A 26,179-nucleotide genomic window follows, 5' to 3' on the forward strand; every position below is an offset into this window, starting at 1 on the left:
TTGCTTAAAAAAAAGAGGCTTAAAACAACAATGATTTGATTTAATCTCAAAAACTTATAGTTATTCTTCTCAATAGCAACTTCTGGACTAAGAAGAAAATCAAAGTGCTGCTTACATTTACCAAATTGCAGAATCCAACTAAAATTATGCTTTAAGGAAAGATTAACTGTGACAAGATAAAAATAGTAAACTTTGTTATATTTTAAAGAAAAAGAAACAATAGCTTTAACTATTGTTTAATTTATTTGCAGTTTACTCTAAATAAATCGTTTATTCTTCCTGAAGTAGGTGAGACCCCCCCAGACACACAAACTTTTTAAAAGTGAAAAATGCGGCTCATTTTTTCCTCATTAACCTGAAATCCAAATCAAATTTCTCATTACATTTTATCAAATTGAGCTGTGAGGCCGCATGTCGGAACACTGCACCTGTTGGCATTCTCTCCATCATTAAAAACAATCCGCTCTCATTATTTAAACCAGAGTTGACACAGTCCATCCCTAAATGCCCCCCCACCCCACCATGTTTGCCACCATGTGCCCCCCTCCCTATCCCTCCTGCTTCCCGCCACTTGCCTGTGATTGACTCGGACAGGGAGATGAGAGGGGTAGGATCTGAGGCCTTAATTGAGGGGAGGAATAAGTGATTATAAGCCCCCCACTAGCTCACACACACTTGCCCTCGGGCACAGTTACGTTAAGGGTAATTTCTGTGCAGAAATGTCACTCTCCCATCCTGCCATGGGCTCTCATTAGCATTTGTGCATATCCACTATGCCCGACAACCATGGATCTCCAACCTGTGCAACGCGATAAAGGTTCTCCTCTCAGCAGGAGTGCAATGATAAAGCCTCCCCCCTCTGAGCTCTGTTTGAGGGACAGAAAGAGACCACTGGGGAGTGAGCGTCCGTAATATCAACGCTCTGCACTTTTTCTGTCCACTCGAAATTCATCATTTAACTTCTGAATACTGGCTGTATTTATATTTATTTTTTAAAGGGAATGAGCACCTCAACAACATCCCAGTGATGCGTGAACTGCTCCAGCGGGGTGGCGTGGAGACACAGAGGTGACAGTGGGGTGGGGGACAGGGTGCCCTCATCCTCCTGCAGGATGGCGAGACTTTCAGACGAGAAGCCGGTGAGGGTGGAAAACAGGAAGCTAAAGTAGTCCACGTCCTGCAGGGCAGCTTCCTGGTTCCCGACTGACCAGCCGTTTAGAGATGACCTGCAGAACGCAAGAAGCAAACATGTTTCACAATAAAATCCCAAATAACAAGAAAAACTCAAATCCAGAGTCGCAAACTTTGTCTTTCCAAATATAAAGACATTTTCATCAGCATCTGAGAAATGCAACTTTTTTGTAGGCCTTCTTTAAATGTACTTTCATGTTTCTCAAGATTGTTTGAGAGTCTGTGTTTGGTAAAACCAGTTATGAAAACCCTTCCTTGTCCTGGAGGGAGATTGATCAGGAAATATGTTTGGAGGACTGTGGGTTTTTTTAAATGCCCAGAAGGCCCATCCAGACTGTCCACTCAATGCTCCATGACGATGCTGCATTCCAACCTCCCAAAGAGCTCTTTGTGCCAAACCTATTACATACACATCCCATTCCATATGAACTCTGTGCAGCCTCTACTTTTAAAAAAAAATACATTTGTATAACACTAGCCCACTGACATGGAGAAAGGGTCACACCCATCATCACTAAAGGTAAGCTGAGGACAGAAAATTTGTTTTGACTTTCATCAGACAGTAGAGCAGAAAACCACATAAGCAACAGTCAACACAACCCTGAAGAAATGGGATCAAATCTCTGAGACTGCTTGAAGGAGCAAGACTGCCATCTAATGGTGGCCTGCAGACACTACTGCCACACAAAAGTTCGGAACCGGGACATGAAAGCTATCAAACTTTCCTTAGCCCTTGTACTATCCTAGGCACTTTAACATTGGGAGTTGGGTCATCTAGACCCACTAGACAGTGCACTGAACCTTTTTTCTTCAATGATTTGTGATCTTCACTGGTGTCCATGGATTACATGAAATCTTTCCACCTTTATCCACCTTTGTCATGGTAGGGAGAACACGTCAATGTAAGGGTGGGGTCATCTAAGATAGCACAAGGGTTAAACGTGTCTAATTGAGGCTCACCTAAAATGAAGGATTCGGATCAGGGAGGCAGCAAGGCTGGCTGAGATTCGTCCTGCACTGCAGCAGCTGCTCAGATTGGCCAGAAGAGGCTGGGACAGGATGGGGAGAAAGTAGAGGAGCTGCACCATTGGCTTCTGGAACTCTGCTGGTAGAAGCACCATAACTCCATCCTGTGGGTCTTTAGACACAGATGCACCGTGTTATTCAACACTGACAGCACTTCAGAGGTTTCAGACAAAAACAAAAAAAATGAAAACCTGACAGGAAGACATATCTACTACAGAGTGGGTGGAGATAATAGAACTTTCTGTGTGTGTGGTATTCTTTCCAGCTCTGACGCACTTGCTGATGTCAGAGACCCTCAGACAAAAGGAGTCTTGTGATGGAGAATTGCTGGCCCTGCTGTGGTTTCTATTGAACACCCCTCCTCCTGACCCTCTCTGTCATACACCAGCCTCACTATCTGACCGACCTCTGAGCCGTGCACATGGACAGGCTTCCAGGAACGCTCAGTTTTACAAGCTGTCTGGCGTGGAAAGTACGGAGGTAGATTGCCTCTTAGAGGACCTGCTAAATGTTTTGGGTGCATGCTTTCTAATGTGTGACTTTTCCTTTTTTTTTTAAGCATAGAAGTTCAAGCATAACCCTGAAAATAAGGGACTCATCTAAAAGGTTTGAGTTCCCTCCTAAAACCATTCATGACATACCGACAAGAAACAAAATGTGCTTTTGGGGAACTTAAAAGCAGAGCAGCATCTGTTTTTTGTTCTGTGACCTGGGAGCAATTACACATCCAAGTTTGGTGGTTTTAAACACCTACATAAAATATTAACAGCTTTGCTTGGTGTCACTTTTTTTTTTCTTTTTTAACTAGCTACCGCAACCTTTAGGATCCCAAATTCTTACGTGTGAGGAGTGTTCTCACCATAGAGTGTGCAGGCGTGTGTCTCCAGACTGTCGAGGAGGTCTTTGTTTCCTCGAGAAGCTGCAGCATGAATGGCAGTGATGAGTTCTGCAGAGAATTTTGGGTTACGGTGGCCTAGCTGGGACAGCTGCACAGGAAGAGAGGCCAGCCAGCGAGACATCACTTTGCTCCTTCATATAGAAATGAAAAGAACAAATCAGTTAATTGATGTCCGTAAACTCTAAAATGCAAAATATTTAACCCCTTGACGCCTAACCACTTAATTTAGCATCTACTTGAAACCAAAAACATAAGTGTAGTGTTTTTTTTTCATAGATGGATAATAAATTCAGGCATCAAGGTGTTATGTGTCTCAAACTGTCTTTAATGGCTTTTAGGCCTATGCCTTTTAAATAAGCCTACATGTTGAGAACATTCAGTGATGTTACCTGGCGATGTGTGTGTGTCCTTGCTCCTCCAGGTACAGTTTGTTATAGAAAGAAAGCAGCAGGAATCGTGTCCGTGGTAGGAGGCTTTTCTGTTTATAGTAGATGTACACGGATGCCAGCAGCTCCTCTGTTACTGCTGCAAAAAGTTAAAACACAAACGCCTCAAAAAGGGCTCCTTTGAATAACTATAAGGCCGTATAAACATAATTGATAGATTTGTTTTTTTTCAAGCAATTCCAGCAAAAAAAAAAAACGAAAAAGATATGAAAAATAAAAATACGTAGATACTCTGGCCCCTCATTTGCGACGCGTGAGTTGCGTTCTAAAATAGACAAAATCCACAAAGTATTCATCTTTAGTTTTTTAAATAATTAGACATGTTTTTAAGGCTATAAAACTCCTCACTACACACCCTATTCACTTTTCTTAGACAAACATGAACACTCCTCTCTTGTTTCAACTCTTAAAGTTCAAACTTTAAAGAAATATAAGTGTACGCCTTTGTATGAATGGATAACTGTTGATTGTTTTGTTTTGTGCATTATTCTTGCTTTGCTTGAAATAAACCATTTCAAATCAAAAATCAAATTAAATAGAGTAAATGAAAGACAATTTTATCTTCCTGACATTATAATGGCTTTTAATCAATTTGCACGTTATACATACCGCACACGCATATGACACACTGATCCCATTATATATAATCAGTTTGATTAATTGCTTGAAAGTTAATGGGAAGAGGCCAATTCATATAATCTCATGTCTATTGTATTTTACCTTTCTTCTTCTTTTTTTTTTTTGTTAATGATAAATCCAATAAAACAAAGGTTTGACCCTGTGGAGTGAATTCTGGATGTGCTTACTTCTGCTCCTCTGTGTGAGCACCATCTTCCACACAGTACCCAGCAGCATGTGCAGCTGCTGAAAGCTCAGTTTCACTCCGCTGCCCAGAGTCTCACGCACAAAAGTCCTCAGCGGCGTCAGCCACTCTCCCTCTGCCTCTCGGCTGACGCTTTGCTTCTGGCTGAGGGACACCATGACCTGGCAAAGAGTGATGTTAAAGGCCAGGGGCTCGACGCTCAGCAGAGCATTCTCTGCTGCGTTCTGTTTACTTCTGAGGACGAAAACGGCGAGAAGGGACAGCACTCAGTTCAGACTTCAAATGCAGTCAGTGTCATTAAGGTTTCTCCGCAAAAATCTAATTCATTTGAAAGAGTTAACGAACAAAGCAAACAAAAAAGTGCATAAAAAGGTAATCAGTTTTATATTTACAAGGGAAAATGAAGTCTTCAACTAGAAACACTTTAGTGTTCTTTTGACACAATTTTTGAGTTGGCTGTTCTAAATTAGATATTTAAGTAATCTTTCTTTTTTTCGCACTTAAGGCTTTTTACAGCTGTAATTTCTGTTTAGCTAATACTAAGTGGCTGCTCCTGTGTCAAACTAAAATCATCCCCAGCAATAATCTTGTTGATTCAAATCTTTTAATGCATCAGCAACACTCAAATATGCAGAAGAACGATTCTTTTTAGAAAGTTAATTCTATGGAAAGTTTAATTAATCCAAAAATCTGAACCAAAAAAAGGCAGATGGCAAAGAACTGGAGAGAACAGTGACCTACAAGCGGCATTTTCTAAAGATCTCTCTGCGGCCCTTTCCAATACAAATTGGTTTTCCGGTTTGTTTTATTTTTATTTTTCCCCATTAAAGTTAAATGGAAAAGTATGGCAATCAGAGCCCAAATTTCCCTTACAAGTTATGTGAAGATTATGGGGAGATAAAGTGACCTCAAAAGGCATGTCTAGCATTTTAAGCAGCATCAAGATTTTTTGTTTTCCTTTTTTCATTTGTGTAACCTTAAATTAAAGAGTAAGGATTACTAAGCAAAAGCTTGACCGCATCAAATTATTGCTCAGTTTTACAAAACACTAAGAAAACATGAAGACTCCCACTTCCTTCATAACGTGTGCATAAAAGCAGAATGCCAACCTATAGAATTCATAATATCTTATTTTAAAAACCTTTAGGATTTGGTTAAAAAAAAGTTGACCTTTGTGAATCCAATTATTTATCTAATGATGACAAGATACAGACAATCTGTGAATATCTTCTATGACTTTCAGCTTACTGGAATTTGATTTACTGGTTTACCATACATCTTTAAATGAGCTTTTTCTTTGGTAAATTAATGTTGACTAAGAAAGTTATTTTGCTATAAAAAAAACTAAAAGAATGGCTCATTGTGCAAAAAAAAGCTGTAAAAATGGCAGAAAATTAAGATTTAGAAAGACTAAGAAAAATTTAGACAGCGGCCATTTTTATTTCTCCTTTAATGATTTTAAGCTCTTGAAAAGATGCATTTGTTTAGTTTTCATAAAGATTTATCGCTCTGTCTGTGTTTTTATCAAATGCTTTGAATATGAAGGTTTGTAAGTGGGCCGACAAATGTTAAACAATGAGCAAATAGGTTAAAAAAAAGGAAATTTTATAAAATACCATAACTGTTTTGCTACTAAAAATGTAGCAAAATAGTGTTTAAATGTATTTGTTTCACCTTTTGAGATCCGTTTTCTTCTTATGCCTGGGTGTATCCCGGATTCCATATGGAAAATTTTTCATGAAGTACTGTTTAAACTCCTCGAGATATTCTTTACGGAACCAAGCATCCTAAAATAAGATAGAAATAACAAATTGTTAATATTTCAACAAAAACCAGTTAAATATGTTTATTTTGAATTTAAAATAAAAAATAGTCCATGCATCATCTCACCAGTGCATCCTGGTTCTCCTTTTTGGGAGTCAATTTTCTGAGCAGCTGCAGAATATTTAGGACCTGGTGCATGATGGACATGGCATCTTGAGTGAGCAGATGAGCCCCCTCACTGTTATTCATTGAGCTGTCACTGGCGCTGGCTTCAACCCACACTTCCATTAGGAGAGGCACAAGGGTCGCTGCAAAGCTTTGAACAGTTGAAATAGAGTCCAGACCCTCACTGACAGTAGAACCAGAATCCAACTCAGATCTAGTTAATACAAAAACAAGAGTATATTATAATCCAAACAACTGTGTTGTGTGCCTTTGTTCCAGATGAGCACTAGGTTTTGCAGTACTGTACCTGAGTCTGTAAGTTGACTGTGGACTTGGTTTGGCTCCCGAATGTTCAAACACCTTAACTCCAACTTTTCTGTAGACAACATCTTCCCATTTGACATACAAAGTTGTGGCGTGGCCCTCTCCACTCGAGTCGAAAGCACCTTCGGTTGGAACAGACACTTCATTTTTCTCCCCTGGTCGATCTTCTACAACTGCTTGCAGGAAGCGCCCAAGCCTAAAAAAGGAAAACATCAAAAAACATTCTACAGGGTTGGAATCTTAGACTTTTCAGATACTGTGAGGAGGTTGCATTCATACCTGAGGAGAACAGAGAGCCGCCACTGCTGACTGGTCACAGCCCTGTCAAGGTTGACCGACAGAGACCAGCTTCTTCCCTTGATGTCTTGAGTTTTTTTGGCCCCAGCGTTCTGTCTGTGAGAAATCATCTCTAAGAAATTAGTGAGAAGAACTCCAGGTCGTTGTGCTAGCAGAGATGAGTAGTGCTCCAGGAACACATCAAGAACTTTCATGGCATCCTCCTGGATGCTTGCTTCAATGTGGGTCATGGCGCATGACAAGTGAGCACTAAGCAAGGGGAAAAAAGGAGCCACTCGCTCTGCAGGAACAGACTGAGCTATGATTCTGTAAAAAGAAAAAAGATTGGCATTTTGAGTTAGAGAGACCAAAACTTCTTTTCACGTTACATATAATTTTTTCTGTTTAATTTTTACCTAATTACACGAGTAGCTGCCACACGAACGTTGCCATCCTTGTCTGCAAGTACAGCTGCCACTTCAGAAAGCAAGCGTGAAAGATGCTGTTCCAACAAAGAGGGGTTACAGGACAGCAACTCCTTCAAACCCAGCAAGGCACTGTGTTTCACGTTGGCATTGTAGTGATGCAGCTGAGACAAAATATCCTGAGGAGAAAACAGGGAAGGTAGACAATAATGAAACACCTCAAATAATCGAATCTGACGCCTGCATTTCACCGATGGCTGAACGTACATTCACCCCCAGCTGCCTGTGAGTTGTGGGGCCACTCGTGTCTCTCTTGAGCTGCTCGGGAAGATGGATCCCTCTTGATCGAAAGTTGGTGTTGGTGGCGTTATCCGCTCTGGGTTTCTTCTTTCCCACTTTCAGCTTGATCTTCTGAAAATCATCCTGCCTCTTCTTCTTCTTCGACTTCATCTTCAGAATCTAAACTGCCTGCGTTTACAAACACAAACATAAAGAGTCTTAAATCTACGTTTGGTTTTACCTGGCTACACTACAGTCACGCATTTGCTGTGTACGTTTATCGGGTTTCACATCGACAGGCTAGGCGAAATTCAAAGCATCTCAGCAGGGGCGGCACGTTTGCATAGCATATGATGTGGCTACCTTGCTTTATTCAAGGCGCAGAATTAAGCACGGTACTAACACTTCTTAACTTACCACAGTAAAAATTAGTAGTTTCAAAGTTCAAACGAATCAGATATTTAGTAACATTAACATTTCTAAAAAGGTAAAACCAAAAAAAAAAAAACACATCTACCAATTATTTTAAAAGGTGAAAATGCTTCATCTTTTCAAGTAAGCGTATTGGGTCCTTTTACTCTGTTTACAACGCGTGTCAGTTTGATATGTAAATCTCATCCGCTGCGGAGCTTACATTTGTGGGCTTGGCGATATGAAAATGGTCGTTTCTTTCTACAGAAACTCACTTATCCTTCATTGTTAAACTTTAAATACTTAATGAAAATGAAAGTGTAAAATAAAATGACTTATTTAGGATGTTATGAGTAGCGGTTAACCCTGGTAACAAAAGCAAACATACCTTATAGTTACCCGAGTAAGTGGCCTGTACAAAAAGACAACGTATAAACCAACTTTTAAAGAATCGTGATAAAAAATAAAATACAATGTGTATTTTAAAAATCAAGATAATTTATCTAAAAGCCAATTTGTTAATTAATTAACATTCAATAAGAAAACAAGTCTCTTTTAAAACGGCAAACTCACGTAGGTACTATCTTCTCCATTAAAGAGACATTATTGGTTTGTTCAACCGCGGTTAGCATCATATGCTACTCGTTTGAAAAACCTGCTGGTTGGATTGTCTTTTCAGGTATGAGTAATTTGAAAATGTTCTACCATGTTTACGTAGCAGAAATGCTCATAAATTGTTGATTTTATTTTGCTGGAATATCTACATTTGGAGGAATTTCAATATTTCTTCGTATGGAAAGGCTAGACTGGCTGGGCCTTCAATCTCTATCGTGTAATAACACTAAAGCTAATTATAATGTTTACATTATAAAAGTAAAGCAAAAAGGAAAGAAATGTGCTTTGTGGTATTTTTGATGATGTGGTGATGATGTGTATACATAAAAAACTGATTCACCAAAAATGAAATGTTAAAAAAGAAAAAAAAACTTGATGGGGGGGGGGGGGTATGTATGTTATAGGCTGTCGTAAATATTTCACTGTTGTCCACTAGAAGAGAGGAAGAAGCCTGGAAACATGGAGGCTCAGCCCATTGAGGCTCAGCTCGGAAACATGGAGGGCCAGCCCATTGAGAGTCTGACTGGAAACGTGGAGGTTCAGCCTGGAAACATGGAGGCTCAGCCTGGAAACGTGGAGGATCAGCCTGAAAATGTGGAGGATCAGCCTGAAAATGTGGAGGATCAGCCTGAAAATGTGGAGGGCCAGCCTGGAAACATTGAGGATCAGCCCATTGAAGCTCAGCCTGGAAACGTGGAGGCTCAGCCTGGAGAAATTCCACAAAATCGTCCAAAAGCCAAATCAAAATCAAAGAAGAAATCAAAAGTAAGAATCTTCTTGTGGACCAAAACATCTACGGTTTTTAACAAAGAAAGAACTCTAGCTGATGTCTTCACAAAGATCAGTCAATCTTAAAGACAAGTTTCTGTGCACATTAGTGTGTTAGCAGATGAACCATTTTGATTTTAATCTTTTTTTTTCTTTTACATTTAAGATGCTTTAGGCATAGCTTCTTTTATAAAACAATAGCTGTCTTTTACAACTATACAAACAAAATGCCAGACTTAATATTCAGCATTTAGTTTTTCACATTAGACAAAATTCCTACGCACAACACACATTAAAGCTTTCAACGTAGAGGATTTATTTGACGTAACTAAATATATATATTTTTAACTTCAACATCCACAACATATCTTGTTTACTGGATGGTAACCATGACACACTGCAACCAATGACGTCTTGATCTTTTAGCCAATGTTCTTCATTTGCAGCAGTCTTCATTTTATAATAATTGCGTTAGTTCTCTCTTAACCCATAATTACTCAGATTCATTTTTCTTTATAGGACAATTATGTGAGATGAACCACAGACAGAACTCACTTCAAAACTTATCTGTAAAAACAAAATATTTTTATAATGACTGTTTTGACACATCCTGAGTTTTTGGATTCTCCTTAAATCTTTGTACTGATTAGGTAGGGTGCACTGGGGCAGAAACATTTTAAGAACAGTTTGATTTGAGCGTAGAAAAACCTAAATTCCTTAGCCAAAGTAAACTAGGTATTGTCCATAAGATGGTTAATGCCTATTTGCTTAGTTTATTCCATATGATGCTTTTTAGTAATATGGAGGATTCTACTGCAAGTAGTGTTTAGTTCCTTCTTTAGATTAGTAGCTCTGCTTGTGTCACGTTGACAGTCTGTGACTGCTGTACACGGACTGGCCGAGACGACTTGGCATAAGCACAACAGACCTTTTTAATCAAAATATTAACCATGTCCTTTTTAAATTTGAAATATTGGTCTCTAGCATGCAGAATTACAACAAGGAGGAAGCACTTTTTCATAGATTAAGAGCGGAAAGACATCATGACTGACTCGTATGCAGGTTGCTGCTGCACTTCAGGGTTCCTGACTGTGGCATAAAATTCAACCTGAGGAGAAAAAAAACGAGTCGTGTTATGTTGTTCTTTGGAGAGACGCCTGCTCCAGAACCCTTGGATCCAGATGCATCTCACATCCATCTCTATTAAAGAGGGGTGTTTCAGAACATTTTTAATGTATTCAAGGTTTTTTTTATTTCTTACATAATCTGCAGTATTTTTCTGCAGTCCTGGAGCATTCAGGCCTCGACCTAAGTGCTCTTTAATGTCTAAACGGTACACAAATGTGTATTCTTTTCACTTTTCTCTTTGGCTATTACTGGTTTGATATGAACCCACCCCATATTAAGATGACACAGTTGGAGCCCTAGTATACTCACTCTTATGGCTACCACTGCTTAAGGCAGCGGGTCATGATGGATGAGGAGTTATCGGCTCTGTGGCATGTTTGGTGTGGAGGACGTGGACGGAGTAGTTCAGTCCTCTGCCAGGTGTCATCCCGTCACTAATTCATGTATGTCTTTCTCCTCCTTGTGGGTTTATCCCCTTCTGCTGACAGAAAAAGCAGCCGCAGCATTCTGCTGACATAGGTAAGTCCTTTTACATACGGTGCCTCTTCCAGTGCTGAGAGTTGAAGCTCGAGGTCTCGACTTGCTCGCTTCTTGTGGCCAGTGGTGACTTGTTTGCCGCTGTGATATGCCCTCAGAAATCAGGGGGCTGCTGAGGTGCCGACCAGTAAATTTTGGTCTTTAAAGACTTAAAATAAGTTTGCAGGATTCTTTTCATGTCGGCTGATACAAGTTTGACATGAAAACAAGTCTTGCCGAAAGCACTTTGTGCTGAATAATTGTTTAAACTTGTGTTGGGTTGTTCTCTGCCTGACTTTCTAATCCTCTGCCAGTGTTTCATTGGCTGCACTTGCATTGTGCTTAAGTTATTTTTTTCTAGTGTTGCACACTGACTGTTGCATTAGTGCCCCATAGAATGGTTTATTCTGTGGCTGGACGCAATGATCAGCAGTGCATTAAAGGGGCTGCATTTTTTTGGGCCCATTTTTGGACTTAGAAATGACTTGAGTGAAAAGTGCTCTTCACAATAAAAGTTCAAAAACATTATACATCAAGAATCTAACTTGGAATCTTAATTCTTTTGGAGAAGAAAATCCCATAAATCTTATGGTTCTGCAGGTTGTATATGATCTTGTGATTACCGGTACAGTTTTGTCCAACTTACAAACTTTGCTGGACCTCAACTTGAACAATCTTAACCCACAGGAAAGTTTCTTTGCGTGTGTGTGTGCTGACCACAGTTTTGTTTTTTCTAGTCTACACAAAAGGGGGTGCATTCCACACTGTGCCCTCTCTCAGCAAAGTATTGAAGGGGATTACAGACAGCATCGTTGGTGAGCCAAAGGAGCAACTTTCTCTCACAAATCTCCACTCTGCTGTCCCAAATCAGGGGCTAACGTTTCTATGTCTACAGGCCTTCAGTATGTGTGGGAGTTCCGCAGCCCCAGCAGGTCTGTCCAGCCCCACTACCAGTGCAAACTGTGCTCACTGTGTCGTTTGCAGCATGACATGATCGATCATGTGAAAGGATGGAAACACTGCTTCCGATACTTGGTGAGTAAATCTGATTTTCAGATCTGCAATGAAGAAAGGTTTCTTTTTTTTTCTCTATTATACAATATGTTGGTGTTTTCGTGCAGAAAAAGGCCCACCCCGACAAGGTAACCTGCGAAGAAGAGGATGTAATCAAGGACAATGCTGTCAAAAAGAACGTTAAAGCAATGGTTGCTGAGGTGGAGCAGACGGAAGGAAGGGGACAGATCAAGGTGGCTGACCCTTCATTACTGCCCTGTTGATTGTACTCAGCTGTAGGGATTTTTTGTCTGTTGATTGGTTTGCCAGTTTAAAAAAAACATTGCATCCTGTTTTCATATTGCAAAAATAATTTTATTTTCTGGACAGAACATGTCATATTTTATTACTTCTATTATTTAATAAAAGTTACCAGAAACATTTCAGAATTTAAGCCATATGAGAAGAAATAATAATTTACTCCAAATTTTTTTTTCTTGTGTCTAATAATACTTTGTCTGTTTCTGGACTTTAGGTCATCTTGACGGAGCCCTTTAAAGTCCATGCTTTTAAAGGAATGCGTACGTTACTCTGATTTTAATACAAACTTTAGGCTAAGATGCAACCATTTAAAAATATAGAGAGAGGAAAAATGAACGACAGAGACATTAGAAAATTTCAGTTTGTGGATGTGAAATCCTTGAGTTTCTGTTTAATATTCTCCTTTTCTCCTTGTCTTTGGTAACAAATTCAAGTCAAGTTACATCTGTAACTTTAAGTCCAGCCTCAGGTCTTTTAAATTTATACTTAAAATATTTCTTCATTCTCAATTCACCCATTTAATGCAGAACATTGTTAGTTTAGTTTACATAGTTTTTCATGCTTTTCTTTCTTTTTTTGTCTTTGCCATTAAAATTCCAATTAAGATGTTTCAAATTTTCAGGTTCTGCTCTTCCAAGATCTGGGCCTCCACCAGATCCAGGGATGGGATCAAGGGGTCCCCCCTTTGGTGAGTCTCTAAAATGAGTGCACCAATTATTTGCTGCAGGGCAAAAAAGTAATTGTCAGTCACCAATTCTGTAATTTATCCGATTTTAAAAATGAGAGGTCTGTGATGTTCATCATAGAGACACTTTTAACTCAGACGGAATGTAAAGGAGAATAGTTAAAAAAAAATCACATTCTAAAAGAACAGATTTGGATAATGATGCAGAAAATTAATATTTGGTTGATAATAAAATGTCACCTCAGTACTTATTTAATAAAATCCTGGTTGTCAATGACAAAGATCTGAAGTTTCCAATAGGTTGTAACCAGGTTTGCACTGTATTTGCTATTTTGGTCCATTGTTCCATGCAGATCTTTTCAAGAGCTGTGATGTTTTGGGGATTTTGCTGGGCAACAAAAAATTTCAACTTCCTCCACAGATATGGTTTTAATTGGGTGGAGGACCAGATACTGCATAGGAACCTTCAGAACCACAAAATGCTTTTTATGTGGCCACTCCTGTGTTATCTGGGGAGTGGGTTTATGATCACTTTTATGCTGGAATATCCAGACATGTTTCATCCTCAGTGTTCTCAATGATGGAAGGTTTTTGACCAAAATCTCAACATACACTGCTCCATTAATCCTTTCCTTTTATATGGATCGTCCTGTCCCCTTTGCAGAAAAGGCAGTCATTTTAATCGGTTCAAACAGGAGCTTTTTATACATGTAACAAGTGGAGGATAGAAGAACAGGTCTGTGAGGACAGAATTCCTGATTGTAGAAGCACCATAAACAAATACATTCTTTAAAAATGTTAAAATGAAAATCCCAGTCTCTGGATACAAAGGCGTCCAAATGCTGGATTTAAACATATCTGGGTTGTTGTTGTTGTTTTTTTTAATTAGGTTTTTCTGTCTATTTTTTGTCTCAATTTCTTATCTGAAGCCTTTTAGTGTAATCTTCAAAACGTGTAATGCTTTGAAGCGTTGTGGGGGGAAAAACCAATGTGTTTGCTTTAAAAATGTTGGTTAAAATGTGGCAACTTTGATAAATATTTTTTGTGACAAGTCTGTATTTATCATTTTGATATAGCCTACGCTGCTGCTTTTAATAAATCACACATCTTCCAGGTCCGAGTTTTTCCAACTCAAGGTTTCCTGGGGAGTTTTCTGGTCATGGTGGTCCTTTCACGGACTATCAAGACAACGAATATGGGGATCCCGAATATGAAGACTACCAATCAAATGAAGATTATTCTGGCCTTGGCATGGATTGTGGAGCTGTTGGACATCCCTCATCTGTGGGTGGAAATGGTTTTAACCCTGGTGGAACTGAAAGCTTCAGGAGTGGACCACTGAACAAGAGCTCCAACAAAATGCATCCAGGGTTCCAGGGCAGGCAGATGGGTGATAACTATATGAACCGGCCACCTGAGAGATCAGGAGGAATGGGAGCAGCTTCACACAGCAGTACACTTTCCAGTACTCTGCTCACATACCTGGTGGGTTTTTAGCTCCTTCTCAGATCCACTGAACATTTGTAAAAAATACTTTTTTTTTCCGTTTAAAACATAAAACTAACTTTGAAATTATGTTTTTAGGATTCGTTCCGGATACAGAGTGAGAGCGATGCTCAGTTGGTGTTAAAGGTGACACAGAAGTTAACTGATGTTTTGATGGAGTACCGACTAAGGACCATATCACCGGTACAAAGCTTTACTCATTTCTCTAAGTGTGTATTTTGTGTTTAAGTACATTTTTATTTAGCTACTTCAAAATGGAGAGAAAAAAGTCACGATTAATATTTAAATGTTGAAAAAACCTAATTGTAGAGTTTTTTGTTTTAGGGTCCAACTCCAAGCAGTTTGCCTATGAGCTCCTCAAGCTTCTCCACTCCTACCAGAACACCAAGCAGTAGTGATCGATACTCGAATGTCTCAGGTACAAGAACCCAAATTTACTTGTCAAAATCAAAGCCTGATTGATTTACACCTGGTTTTTATAGAATATTTACATTTTATTTGTTCCACACAAGGCATTTGTCACATAAGAAATACAAAACCAGGTAGAAAGAAATCACTGTTTAGGGGAATATCATTAAACTTTTAAGAGTGAAAATGCATTTGAGATTTTGTAATGTTTCTGATGTCTTGTTGCAGGTCCATCCAGATATTCTGATGGTCCTCCAAGATTCTACAAATGAGCAAAAGATGGCATCCTGGTTTCTTCATGTCACTTCTACCCACAATCAAAGACTTCTGGGATGATTTTTCTACTATATACATTTTGTTTTTGTTAGGCTCTTTTTGTTGCTTTTTAACGTTTTTCCATCCAAGGGGCAAACCAGATTATTTTTAGGAGCTACTTATCCCTGATGTGACTTTCTGAGTTGAACTTTTGAATATTTAGCAATTGTTTTATTCAATAAAGTCAAATAACACTTTCAAAAATGAAATTTTTTATAAGGCTCAACTTAAAAAAGGGGATAAAAACAGCACACCCTTCTTCATCAAGGTAAGGCTAGGTGCGGTGGAGAAGATCTGGGACAGCATCCTCCACTCCCACCCTCACCCTATACGCAAATTGCATGTTGCACCTGTTGCTTTAGCAACTGCAGCACTAACCTCTCCAGTTTCTATTTTGTGAGAGGCCAATGCAATTGGTATGTAGTCCTTATATACCCCTAGGCTGCTTGGCCTTGGGCAGAGGAATGACGCACGAGGTCTTCCAGAGTGTTGGTATTATACCAAGGTGCACGCTCAGGTTAAAGAGGTGCTGGAGGGGACCTCCTAGCTCATCTGCATATGTCTTCAGGAGCCTGGGCTACACCCCATCTGGGCTTGCTGCTTTCCTGGTCTTAGGTTTCTTCAGCTCTCGTCTTACCTGATGTTCAGTAAAAGGACTATAATGAGGGAGAGCTGAGGCCAACAGTGCAGGTTCATTTGTAGAATGAGGAGGAAATAAGAGGAAACAAGGTGAGGTAGATGATGCTTGTATCTGTTTTGATCAAAATCACAGCTTCCATTTTGCCTTTTGTTGAGGAAATGTAGTTATCAAATATATAATTTTTGAATAAAACACAGGTTTGTATAAAATATGCTGCAAAAAAAGTAAGTCACACAGTCAACCAAAGTTAGCTGGGTGATAATACACTTGAAGCCCCTGCAACTGCTTTGAAGTCTGACATAAACAATAAATCACACTAATAAGCTGCACATATTGGGGCATGATGTGGTTGTACTTGAAATGGACGAGTACTGGTGATGAACTTAAATTGATCTTAGGTCACACTAAACCTGGTTGAAGTAAAAGTGAAAGATTTCCTGTATACATCTATGATATTTAGATTTAAAATTGGCTATCTGTTTTAAATGTGCTAATAAATCTTCTAAAACCTGAATCAATGTTACATTTCTATATTAAATGCTAAACCTTACAAAATAAAATTAATGCACAAAGATTTTCACAGCATGGAGACTGACAAAAAAACATCAGGTCCAAGCTGAAGTTTTTTTTTTCATTGATTGCATCTTCAGGAAGGAGCTTGATAGACCTTCACAATAACCTTGATAAAAAAATAATATTGCAAAATAATTTAGTCTGAGGCTAAGATGATATGTCTGGGTGGATGGTTTGAGGAGGCAGATGTCGTCTGCAAAGCAAAGTGTTTCTGGGTCATAAATTGACTTCTTTGTGACCCAAAGACGGACCAGCTGAAATGAGTGACAGAAAAAGAAAAGTTAGATTTTAATCCACAATAGCCTCTGGTCTTTGAAAAAGAAAGCTTTAAACTTTCAATTAAAATTGTTTCACTACGAGGTCAAATTGGTAAAGATCATTCTGCTATCTGTACCCCCCCCCCCCCAGCTCAACTCAAAGTCTCTGTTGTTTCTGAATGTCTATGTAATCAATAGCAGAACATCAACAAACAAGAAAAAAACTAGAGCTAAAATTAAAATCACTGAGTCGAAAGTCACAAAAATATACTTATTTTTACTTGTGGACAAGGTTAAGTATTATAGTCAAATATACACATACATATATATATTGTTGCTGGAAGAGGCAACATTAATCCTTAGAGCTGCCTATATTTCGTTACAGAGAATCCCATTATTGTTATCCTCTGTTAAGACATCTTTTTAAAAGTATGAATGAAAACCATTATTATTTGATTTAGTCTATGAATCTTTGAGATTCTTCAAAGAACTTCAAAGAGTTTAAGAGTTGTCTTTTTTTATTCTTTCACAACATTAGTGATTTATTTATTTATCCTCACGGTGTCTCCAAGATGTTCTCTCCCCAAAAGAACATTTTAAACTTTTTTTTAAGTTGGAACGCCCTACGTCATGACGTGTTGCAAAGGATTGTGGGTAAAAAGGAGGACATTTTTACCATGGCGACGGGGACGCCGCTTGTTCTTGACAGGCAGATGTTTTGTTTTACATTGTTTTATGTGATTCATACGCACCTTTTCCATTGCCAGCAGTTTCTTATCCCCTTTAAAGATCCTTCCGGATGTGGTGTGAACGAATTTTTCGACATCTCGAGTTTGTCGTGTGCCAAATGCGGCGCAAATCAACGCAAGAGTTCTTCAGGTGGGTATCGATCACCACGCGATAAAGCTACATGATACAGTGTACACACTGTAAACATACCAACATTAGTGTATATATCTAAAAATAAAAACAGATAATTACATTCAAACGAGTTAAGCTCCAGCTGTTGAACAACCTCGAAGAAGTAAAAGCCAATTTGGTTCTAATTGTTTTCTGTTGCTAGCAGTTAAGATAGCCTTTACTTTACTGTATCATGTACATAAAGAAATTATTCTTAAAGAAAGTTTTTGTTAATCCAAATAATGTTTTAATATGTACACACTAATATATTATAGACTATTTAAGATTATTTAAAGTTTAAAACCTTAACCTTTAAGAACATGTTATAGCATGTGGTCTAAAAATCATATTTTTAGAAGTTTAATTGAATTACCATAAATATTCCCTAACTTGTATAGGAAAAATGGCATAAAGCTAAACAAGCAAACTCTGTTCAGCTTTAATGTTCAGAACAAGCTAGTCTCATTTCATTTTTCATGAAACAGGAAAGCTAATCATTTTTATTCTAAACTGATAAATGTTTCAAACTAGTTTAAATAAATGTACACTGACTGTTCTTATATGGACCTGCTTTGAGAGGCCATATAGGATTGCACTATTAATGTATGATTTGTTTAAACATACTGTTGTATCTAGAGAGACGGTGTGAATCTGAATTGACCCTCATCAAAACATCAACCAGCCTCTCTGGGTTTCTTTCTTTTTAAATTTAAATTCAAAATGCACAATATAGTTGTTGCAAGGATTTTTAAAATAAGATTTTTATTTAACTAAATATTAGTATTTCCTTTCACCATTGAAAACAATATTATTCTAAACTATAAAGAAATGTCTTGTCTTATATAGGTCTGAGCTGCATTTGTCAAACGGGTTACAAGACCAAACATTTTAGCAGCAACAAAGTCCCGTTTACATGTGAACAGTGTCCCCCAGACAAGCCTGTAAGTATAGCTTTCTTTCATAATGAATGTTCTGATTCATGTTTTTTAAAACTACTTCACAATTGAATCACTTAGTTCAAAAGGGGCCCAAGTCCACAATTTTTCAAAATAGAGACATTATATGTTCTATGGTCTTCAAGGGAAAAGCTATCTGATTATGTGCAAAAAGTCCCAAGTCCGTTGTAATGTACTGTCTATACTTGACATTTAAAATGCATTAAGTGCAAAATTCCTGAACTTGGGCCTTTCTTGCATGGGTTTTGCTTTATCCCATAGATGGCAGCACTAATTATCCAATATGGCAGCGCCCCTGTCAATGCAAGGGTGGGGTCATCTAAGATAGCACAAGGGTTAACCCTTGTACTATCTTAGATGGACACCAGTGAGGTTCAAAAATAATTGAAGAGAAAAGGTTCAGCGCACTGACTAGTGGGTCTAGATGACCCAACTCCTTAGGATAAAATGCCTAGGATAGCACAAGGGTTAATTCAAGAAGGGCCCAAGTCCAGAGACTTTAGTTTGCTAGTCCTCTGAAATTATAAAAGTGAGCTGCTTCATATTATAGCATTTGTAAGCTATGAACTGGTGCTAAATCTGGGTAAAGTATTAATCATTTAGTGTAGCCCCCCTTTAAGCTATGCAATTAAAATCATTTCCTGGATTAACAAACCTCTTGGACTTGGACCCCTTTTGAACTAACCGATTCAATTGATATAAATAAAAGTGCTTATTGGTGTCCTGTCCTTTATTATAGGCAGTAACGAAAGACGGCTTTGGTTGTATTCGCTGCCCCGGCAGACTTGATGATAATGGCAACTGCCAGTGCCCATCTGGAAATATCCTAGGTGAGTTACCAGTACAATGAGAGGTTTACAACCCAACAAAAAGGGTTTTCCCTAAAAGCTGTAAATAAGGGTAATTGTAAGTTTTTTGGTAGAAAACTTTTATAAATTTTTCTTCTTTTTCTCAGTTGAAAGAGACATTAATGGCACATTTTTTGATGAGGCCAGTTGTGAAGCATGCATTGGAGACAGCCCTGCCTTCACTGCACCAAACAGTAATGGGGACAGGTAATTATATACAGTACAGACTTAATATTCATGAGAATTTCATTTAACATATTTTACTTAATAGAAAACTCTAGTTTTCTGAGAGGAGGTGCTTTGTGCTACATTTGCACTGTTAAATAAAAATATTTAGGGATTTACAAAGCGGAGCGATTTTCATTATATTGCATAGTGGGTCATCTTTACTTTAGTGGAAATGAAAAATAAAAGTCAATAAAAAAGTGATTTTTTTTTTGTTTTGTTTTAGTATAGGGCAAAACAAATTTGACAATTTCTTATATTCTTGTTGTATCTACAAATATCTATGAAATCTTTTTTAAACTTTTGCTCCGATTTTCATTATTCAAACAAATATAAAAATAGTTAAACATGTATGATTTGTTGTATTTCCTCATATCTTTATCTCTGAGTGTTAATATTTACTTTTGTGTTATAAAATTGTGTTGTGTCATTGAAAAGTGTAAATGGGTAGTTTCAGCAGGAATGTTCAAACTTTGAGTTTGCCCAGAAGTTGTTCTGGACAAATCTCAAACGTTTATATACTGTATGTATTAATTTTGTGGTTTTTAAAACAGTGACATTATCACCATAAAATGCTTCAAATAGCAAAAATATTATGAGAAGACAATGTGTTACAGGGTAAATAGCTTAATATCCAGTAGTTGTTTATTGTTTTGTTTTTTGAATTTCTTTACTGGTTTCTGCTTTTTTCTTCTTGATTTCCACGTGTTTCTAATGAGCACGAGCTACATTTTCTTATGCTATAACAATTTTCTCTTTTTATGCCATATTGGACCATCATACCTGCTCTCCATTACTACTGTAGAACTGTTGGTTGAGTTGATGCAGTTAGAGAAAAAGTTACCGGTAATCGTTTTTTTTATGAACAATACAATATCAAAAATTATCTTTCAGATGTGAGCGATGCCAGGCTACCTTCTCTAATACCTTCTGTACGTGTCAATCCCCAAATGTCCAGGTGAGTTTGGTCATCTACTACCCGCACATTCCCTAAATCCACAGAAATCTGTTGCAGTCACAAAATCACAAATGATTGTGAATGTAATTTTTTGCAGGCTGGAGGTTTATGTTTTCCTCCAGGCAGCTTCTCCACTAATGTGAATCCAAGTGTCAGCTATGCTCAGTTGGTAAGTCAAAGTGTAATTCTCTTCCTAGAAAATAATACTTGTATGTTTTTCCTGCTTGTGATTTTCTTTCATTTTCTTCACAGGCGTTTAGCATCCAGTCTGCCTGGTTTGTGGAAAACCTCTATTCTTCTGCAGCAGCTTGCCTTGTAATTTCACAGCCTTTACAAAACTTCTTTTTCTTAGAAAAATTATGACTTAACATGTTTGTTTTTCTTGAAGTCAATTTCCTTCCTAAATTTGGACAAACAGCTTTAAATGTTCCCATAAACAATCGTTAGAATTCTTACCGAAATTATTTTTAGAATGTACTGTAACAGATTTAAACATACGTTTTTCACCAAATTAATTTTGTAGTTAGAGTTTTATTAAAAGAAAATCATATTTTTGTTTTTTTCCCCACAGGTCTTCAGCAACTTGACAGCGTGTCAGGCTCTCGGAAACATGTGTGTTATGAACATGCACTCCTTCACTGGACTTTCCACAGATGCTTGTGGTCTCTTTAACACCATCTCTAGGTCAAAGGCTGCTCTGAGCTCTGTTCAAGACATTTCTTACTGGTATTCACGTTTGATTTGGATTTTCCTTTTTTACATTGTTCATGCAGCAATTACCTTACATTAAAAAAAACAGACACTAAACAGATATGATACTCTTGTCGGCAGGAGGGCCAACCTGCCTTGGCTTTACTATGGAGATGAGCCGGGCCTGGCGGGCCAAGTGCTCCAAAATAAACCTGTTCCCTTGTCTTTCAGTTTCAGAGGAACAAAAAAGGTTAGCGATTCTTTTTTTTTTTACAAGTCTTTTCAAAGATTCTGATAAGCTAACACAAATATCCCCATTTGTTTTGAATACTAAGAAATGCACATTTTAATTCAAAGTGGTATGTTTTTGTCAGAACACTGACATCCAGCTGCTTGCTGCTGTCTACAATGTCAGAGGAGACTTTCTCAGATGGGATCCCATTGGAGGAAACAACCTGCAGGTAAGAGCTTCAAAAAAAAAAGTATTTGAAGTATCTGAAGTATTTGATTTGGACTCAGGAAAATAAGTATTCTAGATCTGAGATGGACATGATCAGATCAGATTTACCGTAAACTAAATCACTGACATATTTATGTGGCTTATTGTTAAACTCTAAAGTTCATTAAATAAATCAAAGATTATTTTGTAAGTTAAATTTATCTATGTTGAATATGTTTGTTTACATTTATAAATACATTTTTTTGTTGCTGTTTTACCCACTTAATGAAACATTTCTTGTCCATTTAGCATAGAGAGTTGACAAACTGTCTTGTTTCTTAGCTTTGTCCAGAACAAGCCTTCAAGCAGGCAGCAGCCTTCAGCTTTGGGACCACTTATCAGGAAACTGTGAGTGTCAGACCCCTTTTGCTTAAAAGTCTACAAACTGGTATTGTCCAGTCATATAATTGTGTTATTAATTTGTTTTTACTCTGTGTGTAAAGTGCGAGCTTTCAGTAGCAGAACTTCTCACTACACATCCCGAGCCGTTATTCTACGATGTGTTCATGGACCTGGGCGGAGGAGACAACAGAAAACTTCTTCCTCTGCCAACTCTAGTTCAGAATCAGCAGTATAATGGGCAGTTCATCAATCAAGGTGGATTTTTATCTTTGATGTTCACATTTTGTTTATTTTATCTGTGATATCTTATTTAATTTTATTTTTATTTCCAGGGAGCATGCAGAACTGGTATCTGTCTCGACGCATCTTTCTTGTTGATACATTAAGTGGGAGAGAGAAAACTCTAAGCTCTTTGCCTAAAGTCATCCGGGTGGCCACTAGTATCAAGATTAGGTAAACTATTAAAATGGATTCAAAAAGCTTTGGAAACTTGCTTTTCCCGACTATAATGTGAATTTGGTGATGGTGTTTGGTAGGTTCCAGCTGGTTCCGCGTACTCAGGAGGGACAGATCTATCCCCCTCTGGTGTCTGTGAGCTACACAGATGTTCTTATCAAGGAGGCCAACAGCCAGACTCTACCTGTGAGTAGGCTGAAATTCAAGAATGCCCAACAATGTTTTTCTACCTACAGAAGCAAGAACAAAGCTTTGATTAAACGCAAAATGTATCATTGAAATTTTTCAAAAGTGAAGGCATTTAAGAACCTTAATTATTTTTGTGATAAGGGAAGCTTTTAACCAATTTGAAAGATCTTCACAAAAACTTTGGTTCAACACAGTGTGCATCTTTTATAGGTGACATTTTCTGTGGAGTATGAAATGGATCAGAGCGAGGCCCGCACAAAGACAGATGTGAGTCGATGCAAAAATGGAATAATGGAAAATGTTCATTTTTTTTTTTTTTGTACCGTTGGGATCAAAGCAAACAGTGGTATATTTTGGGCTATGTGTGCACAGACTGCTCTGGGCGTTCTGGGAGGCCTGGCGGCGCTCTATTCCATTCTAAAGACAGTTAGCTGGAAGCGGAGGATTGCCTCTCCCCTAATTGACATGGAGGTACCGTCTCTAATCAAACGCATAATTTCAAGCACAAAACCTTATATGAACATTGCCCTTTTTCTCCTCCTCTTTAGACAATGCTAAAGTTTCTGTTGTTTTATGCTGGAGATTTGGCTAATGTTTTCTTTGCCGTAACTGTGGGAACTGGGCTTTACTGGCTCATATTTTACAAGGTATGTTGAGTCCCTCAAACTTAAACAAATAATTTATTTCTAGAGTATGATGAGTCTTTAAACTCTGTCATGTCTTACTGTGCTTTATCTCTTTTCTAGACATGTTTACATTGTTTTTTTTGTACAAGCACTGTGTTATCTTTTTGTTTTTCACTTCTTTCTTTGCACTTCCACCTCTGCTCTCTTTAGTCTTTAAAGGCGAGTCTTCTTTTTCTTCCATGATCATTTTTCTTTAAATGCCCATTAAGTTCCAGCTGTTGTTGGCGGCGTTCTATATTTAAATGATTTCCGTTTTTGTGTAGGCCCAACAGTTTGTGTCGGTGCTTTTGCCACTGCCTGCTCAGGAGGAGCAGTTTGAGACATACATCGGATGCGCCTTTGCTCTCAAGGTAAAACCCTGAACTTTGCACAGGCTAAAATGAAACCTATTGTTATTTAAAACCCACTTTGTAAATGTAAACCACTACATTTAAAATATATTATTTCTGTATCCAGGCTGTCCAGTTTCTCAATAAACTGATTCTGCAAGTCACCGTTGATGTATTTCTCATTGACTGGGAGAGGCCACGAAGTAAAGCTAGCAGAACAGTGCCAGGTACAACCTGCTTTTGGGACACATTCATCTTTGCTGCTGTTTGTCCTTTTAAAATATTTTTTGCTGTTTCAGCTACTAAGGAAACAAAACAGGAACCCTCTCCAGTCAGCATCTGGAGGACTTACTTTGTGGCCAATGAGTGGAATGAGCTCCAGACCGTCCGAAAGATCAGCCCAACGTTTCAAATAATGGCCGTGCTTTTCTTTCTTGAGGTACAAAAACACAAGAGCACACATCCACTCCGTCTTTCTAGCTTTTGACAAACTGTCATGTGTTGTTCAGGTGCTGGGCTTCTCCAATCTGGCCCTGAGAGACCCCTGGTCAACATTAGAGCGTTCCCCAGCAGCCTACACCCCTCCTTACAGTCTGATTCTTCGCTATGGTCTCGCTGCCACACTTTGGATATGTATTGGGCTATTGCAGGTAAATGGCCATAAAATCTCCTCCATTTATTCTTTCACATGATCTTGTGTCTACTAATATTTAGCAGACATGCATCCTGTCACAGAAGCCCTTTTGTTCCCACAGGTGATTTTCTTCACCGTCTTTTATGAGCACTTCGTGGAGGATAAAATCCGTCAGTTTGTGGATCTCTGCTCCGTCAGCAACGTAAGTAACACTGCATGATGTGCTGTTAATCAAAACCTCTGTAACACTTCAAAGAAATGGGTTTTAACTCCCTCTGTGCAGATTTCAGTGCTGCTTTTCTCTCATCGCTGTTTTGGCTACTACATTCATGGCCGGTCAGTGCACGGGCATGCAGACACAAACATGGAGGAAATGAACAACAATCTGAAGAGAGAGCGTGTATGGCTACCAAATCTCTGCTTTTCCAATTAGAGTTACATTTTATTTGTGATCTTATTGCATAAACCTAACATTATGAATGTGTTCTTCCCTCATGCCTTTTTTTTTCCATTATAAGGAATCTCTGTGTGGCCAGAGAGGTCTCCTTTCCAACACAGACATTCAGACCTTTCAGGTCTCGTTTACAAACCGTTTGAGGCTGCAGTATGACAGGATACAGGATTCACTCAGCAGGGTTTGTACTCAGCTCTTTTATGTCTGTATGTCCCTGAAAAATAAAACTTCTCTTTTGTTCAAATGGTTGTGTTCTGTTCTCCAGAGGAACAGACCATCTCGGTTGATAGATGCGTCTGCAGCTAACTTGTCAGAGCTACAGTTCAAAGCCTACAACACCATGAACCACTTCCTGGCATCTGTTATAGACCATGTTAGTATGAATATGTTGTGAGACATTCGGAAAACAACATAGTTTTGTTGAATCAATTGTTGATGAATTTGTTACTACGATATAATTTGTGCTTTATAAATTGTTGTTATATTGTTTACCTTAGGCGCACCCTGAGATGGACTACATAGTCAAGGATAAACTGACGTTGGAGAGAGTCATAGGGATGGAGTTTCTTGAACCCATTGACAAAAGCATATTTTACAATGGTAACAGCCTTGTCGATCTTAATATTTAATATCCCTTTTATTGTTTTGGTATATGAAAGATGTACCTTTGTCATTTTTTCCCAATAGATGAAAGACACTCGTTCAGTGACGTGCTTTTTTATGGAAACGAGGCCACACTGCTGATCTTTGACACTTTGTTCTTCTGTGTTGTCGACCTGGGATCCCAAAACTTTGTTCTAGCAGCTGTTCTTACTTACTTACAGCAAGCGGCAAGTATTCTAATTATCTCAGTGTGTTGTTTTCATTGTGGTGAAATGCACTGTGGCTATCATTAATATTGTTCTGTGTTTTGCAGATGTTTCGCTTCATCCGAAACACACTTGGAAGGAGGAACCTTGTCAATAAAACACTGGTGGATCAGAGATTTTTGATATAAAAATGTTGTTGAAGGTCCTTAATTTTTTTTAAAGTTGATCATTTTCAGTTTCGCCTTTTCAAAATCATTTGTACAATGCTTTTTACTGCTGGTTTATAATGTTGTATTTTTTTTGACATATTTCTACACTTTTTTTTAATTAAAAGGTTTTCATATGAAGGCAAAGTTGTGTTGAGTTTTGATTTAAAATCAAGGCCAACATCTGATTTGTATTACTGATACCACTTAATCTGAATGTTAAGATAAATGTACATTATCCATTT

The 26,179-nt window shown here is 38.2% G+C and overlaps 3 protein-coding genes across 8 annotated transcripts in view; 2 read left to right on the plus strand and 1 right to left on the minus strand.

Annotated features, from left to right (window-relative positions):
* Positions 1–8,434, minus strand: part of tex10 (testis expressed 10) — a 9,724-nt gene extending 1,290 nt beyond the window's left edge. The window contains exons 1-12 of one of the 4 annotated variants that reach the window (XM_078932621.1): positions 8,417–8,434; positions 7,606–7,806; positions 7,330–7,517; positions 6,917–7,240; positions 6,621–6,833; positions 6,275–6,527; positions 6,059–6,171; positions 4,368–4,618; positions 3,505–3,640; positions 3,077–3,246; positions 2,152–2,329; positions 1,010–1,226 (exon numbers count right to left, since the gene is read on the minus strand). In XM_078932621.1, coding sequence (XP_078788747.1) covers positions 1,010–1,226; positions 2,152–2,329; positions 3,077–3,246; positions 3,505–3,640; positions 4,368–4,618; positions 6,059–6,171; positions 6,275–6,527; positions 6,621–6,833; positions 6,917–7,240; positions 7,330–7,517; positions 7,606–7,788 — 2,226 coding nt within the window. In that variant the 5' untranslated portion in view covers positions 7,789–7,806; positions 8,417–8,434. The other 3 variants (XM_011485232.4, XM_020710175.3, XM_004077869.4) reach the window with 3 other exon arrangements.
* Positions 8,426–15,492, plus strand: si:ch211-197h24.6 (uncharacterized). Of its 2 annotated transcripts, none has more exons than XM_004077870.4 (12): positions 8,426–8,707; positions 9,080–9,408; positions 11,028–11,058; positions 11,793–11,870; positions 11,951–12,090; positions 12,177–12,302; positions 12,584–12,629; positions 12,992–13,057; positions 14,169–14,539; positions 14,639–14,743; positions 14,885–14,978; positions 15,197–15,492. In XM_004077870.4, the coding sequence occupies exons 2-12, from the start codon at positions 9,103–9,105 to the stop codon at positions 15,238–15,240; spliced, it is 1,407 nt and encodes a 468-aa protein (XP_004077918.1). In that variant the 5' UTR covers positions 8,426–8,707; positions 9,080–9,102; the 3' UTR covers positions 15,241–15,492. The 2 variants fall into 2 exon arrangements, with proteins under 2 accessions (XP_004077918.1, XP_011483535.1); XM_011485233.4 differs by having other exon boundaries at positions 8,577–8,707; positions 9,083–9,408.
* Positions 15,493–17,390: 1,898 nt separating this feature from the next.
* Positions 17,391–26,075, plus strand: tmem67 (transmembrane protein 67). Of its 2 annotated transcripts, XM_004077871.5 has the most exons (28): positions 17,391–17,632; positions 18,500–18,594; positions 19,349–19,439; positions 19,565–19,664; positions 20,577–20,640; positions 20,738–20,809; positions 20,893–20,955; positions 21,212–21,366; positions 21,472–21,580; positions 21,705–21,791; positions 22,112–22,177; positions 22,273–22,426; positions 22,504–22,624; positions 22,708–22,813; positions 23,027–23,083; positions 23,189–23,287; positions 23,365–23,463; positions 23,766–23,852; positions 23,959–24,058; positions 24,131–24,270; positions 24,341–24,481; positions 24,587–24,667; positions 24,749–24,865; positions 24,984–25,100; positions 25,185–25,292; positions 25,417–25,519; positions 25,607–25,749; positions 25,836–26,075. In XM_004077871.5, exons 1-28 carry the CDS (start codon positions 17,431–17,433, stop codon positions 25,914–25,916), a joined length of 2,958 nt encoding a protein of 985 aa, XP_004077919.2. In that variant the 5' UTR covers positions 17,391–17,430; the 3' UTR covers positions 25,917–26,075. The 2 variants fall into 2 exon arrangements, with proteins under 2 accessions (XP_004077919.2, XP_020565832.1); XM_020710173.3 differs by lacking the exon at positions 23,365–23,463.
* Positions 26,076–26,179: the final 104 nt, after the last annotated feature.

The sequence above is a fragment of the Oryzias latipes genome, chromosome 16 (genome assembly GCF_053564925.1).
Source record: "Oryzias latipes strain Hd-rR chromosome 16, Olatipes_Hd-rR_3.1".
In the NCBI taxonomy this organism is placed as follows: Eukaryota; Metazoa; Chordata; class Actinopteri; order Beloniformes; family Adrianichthyidae; genus Oryzias; species Oryzias latipes.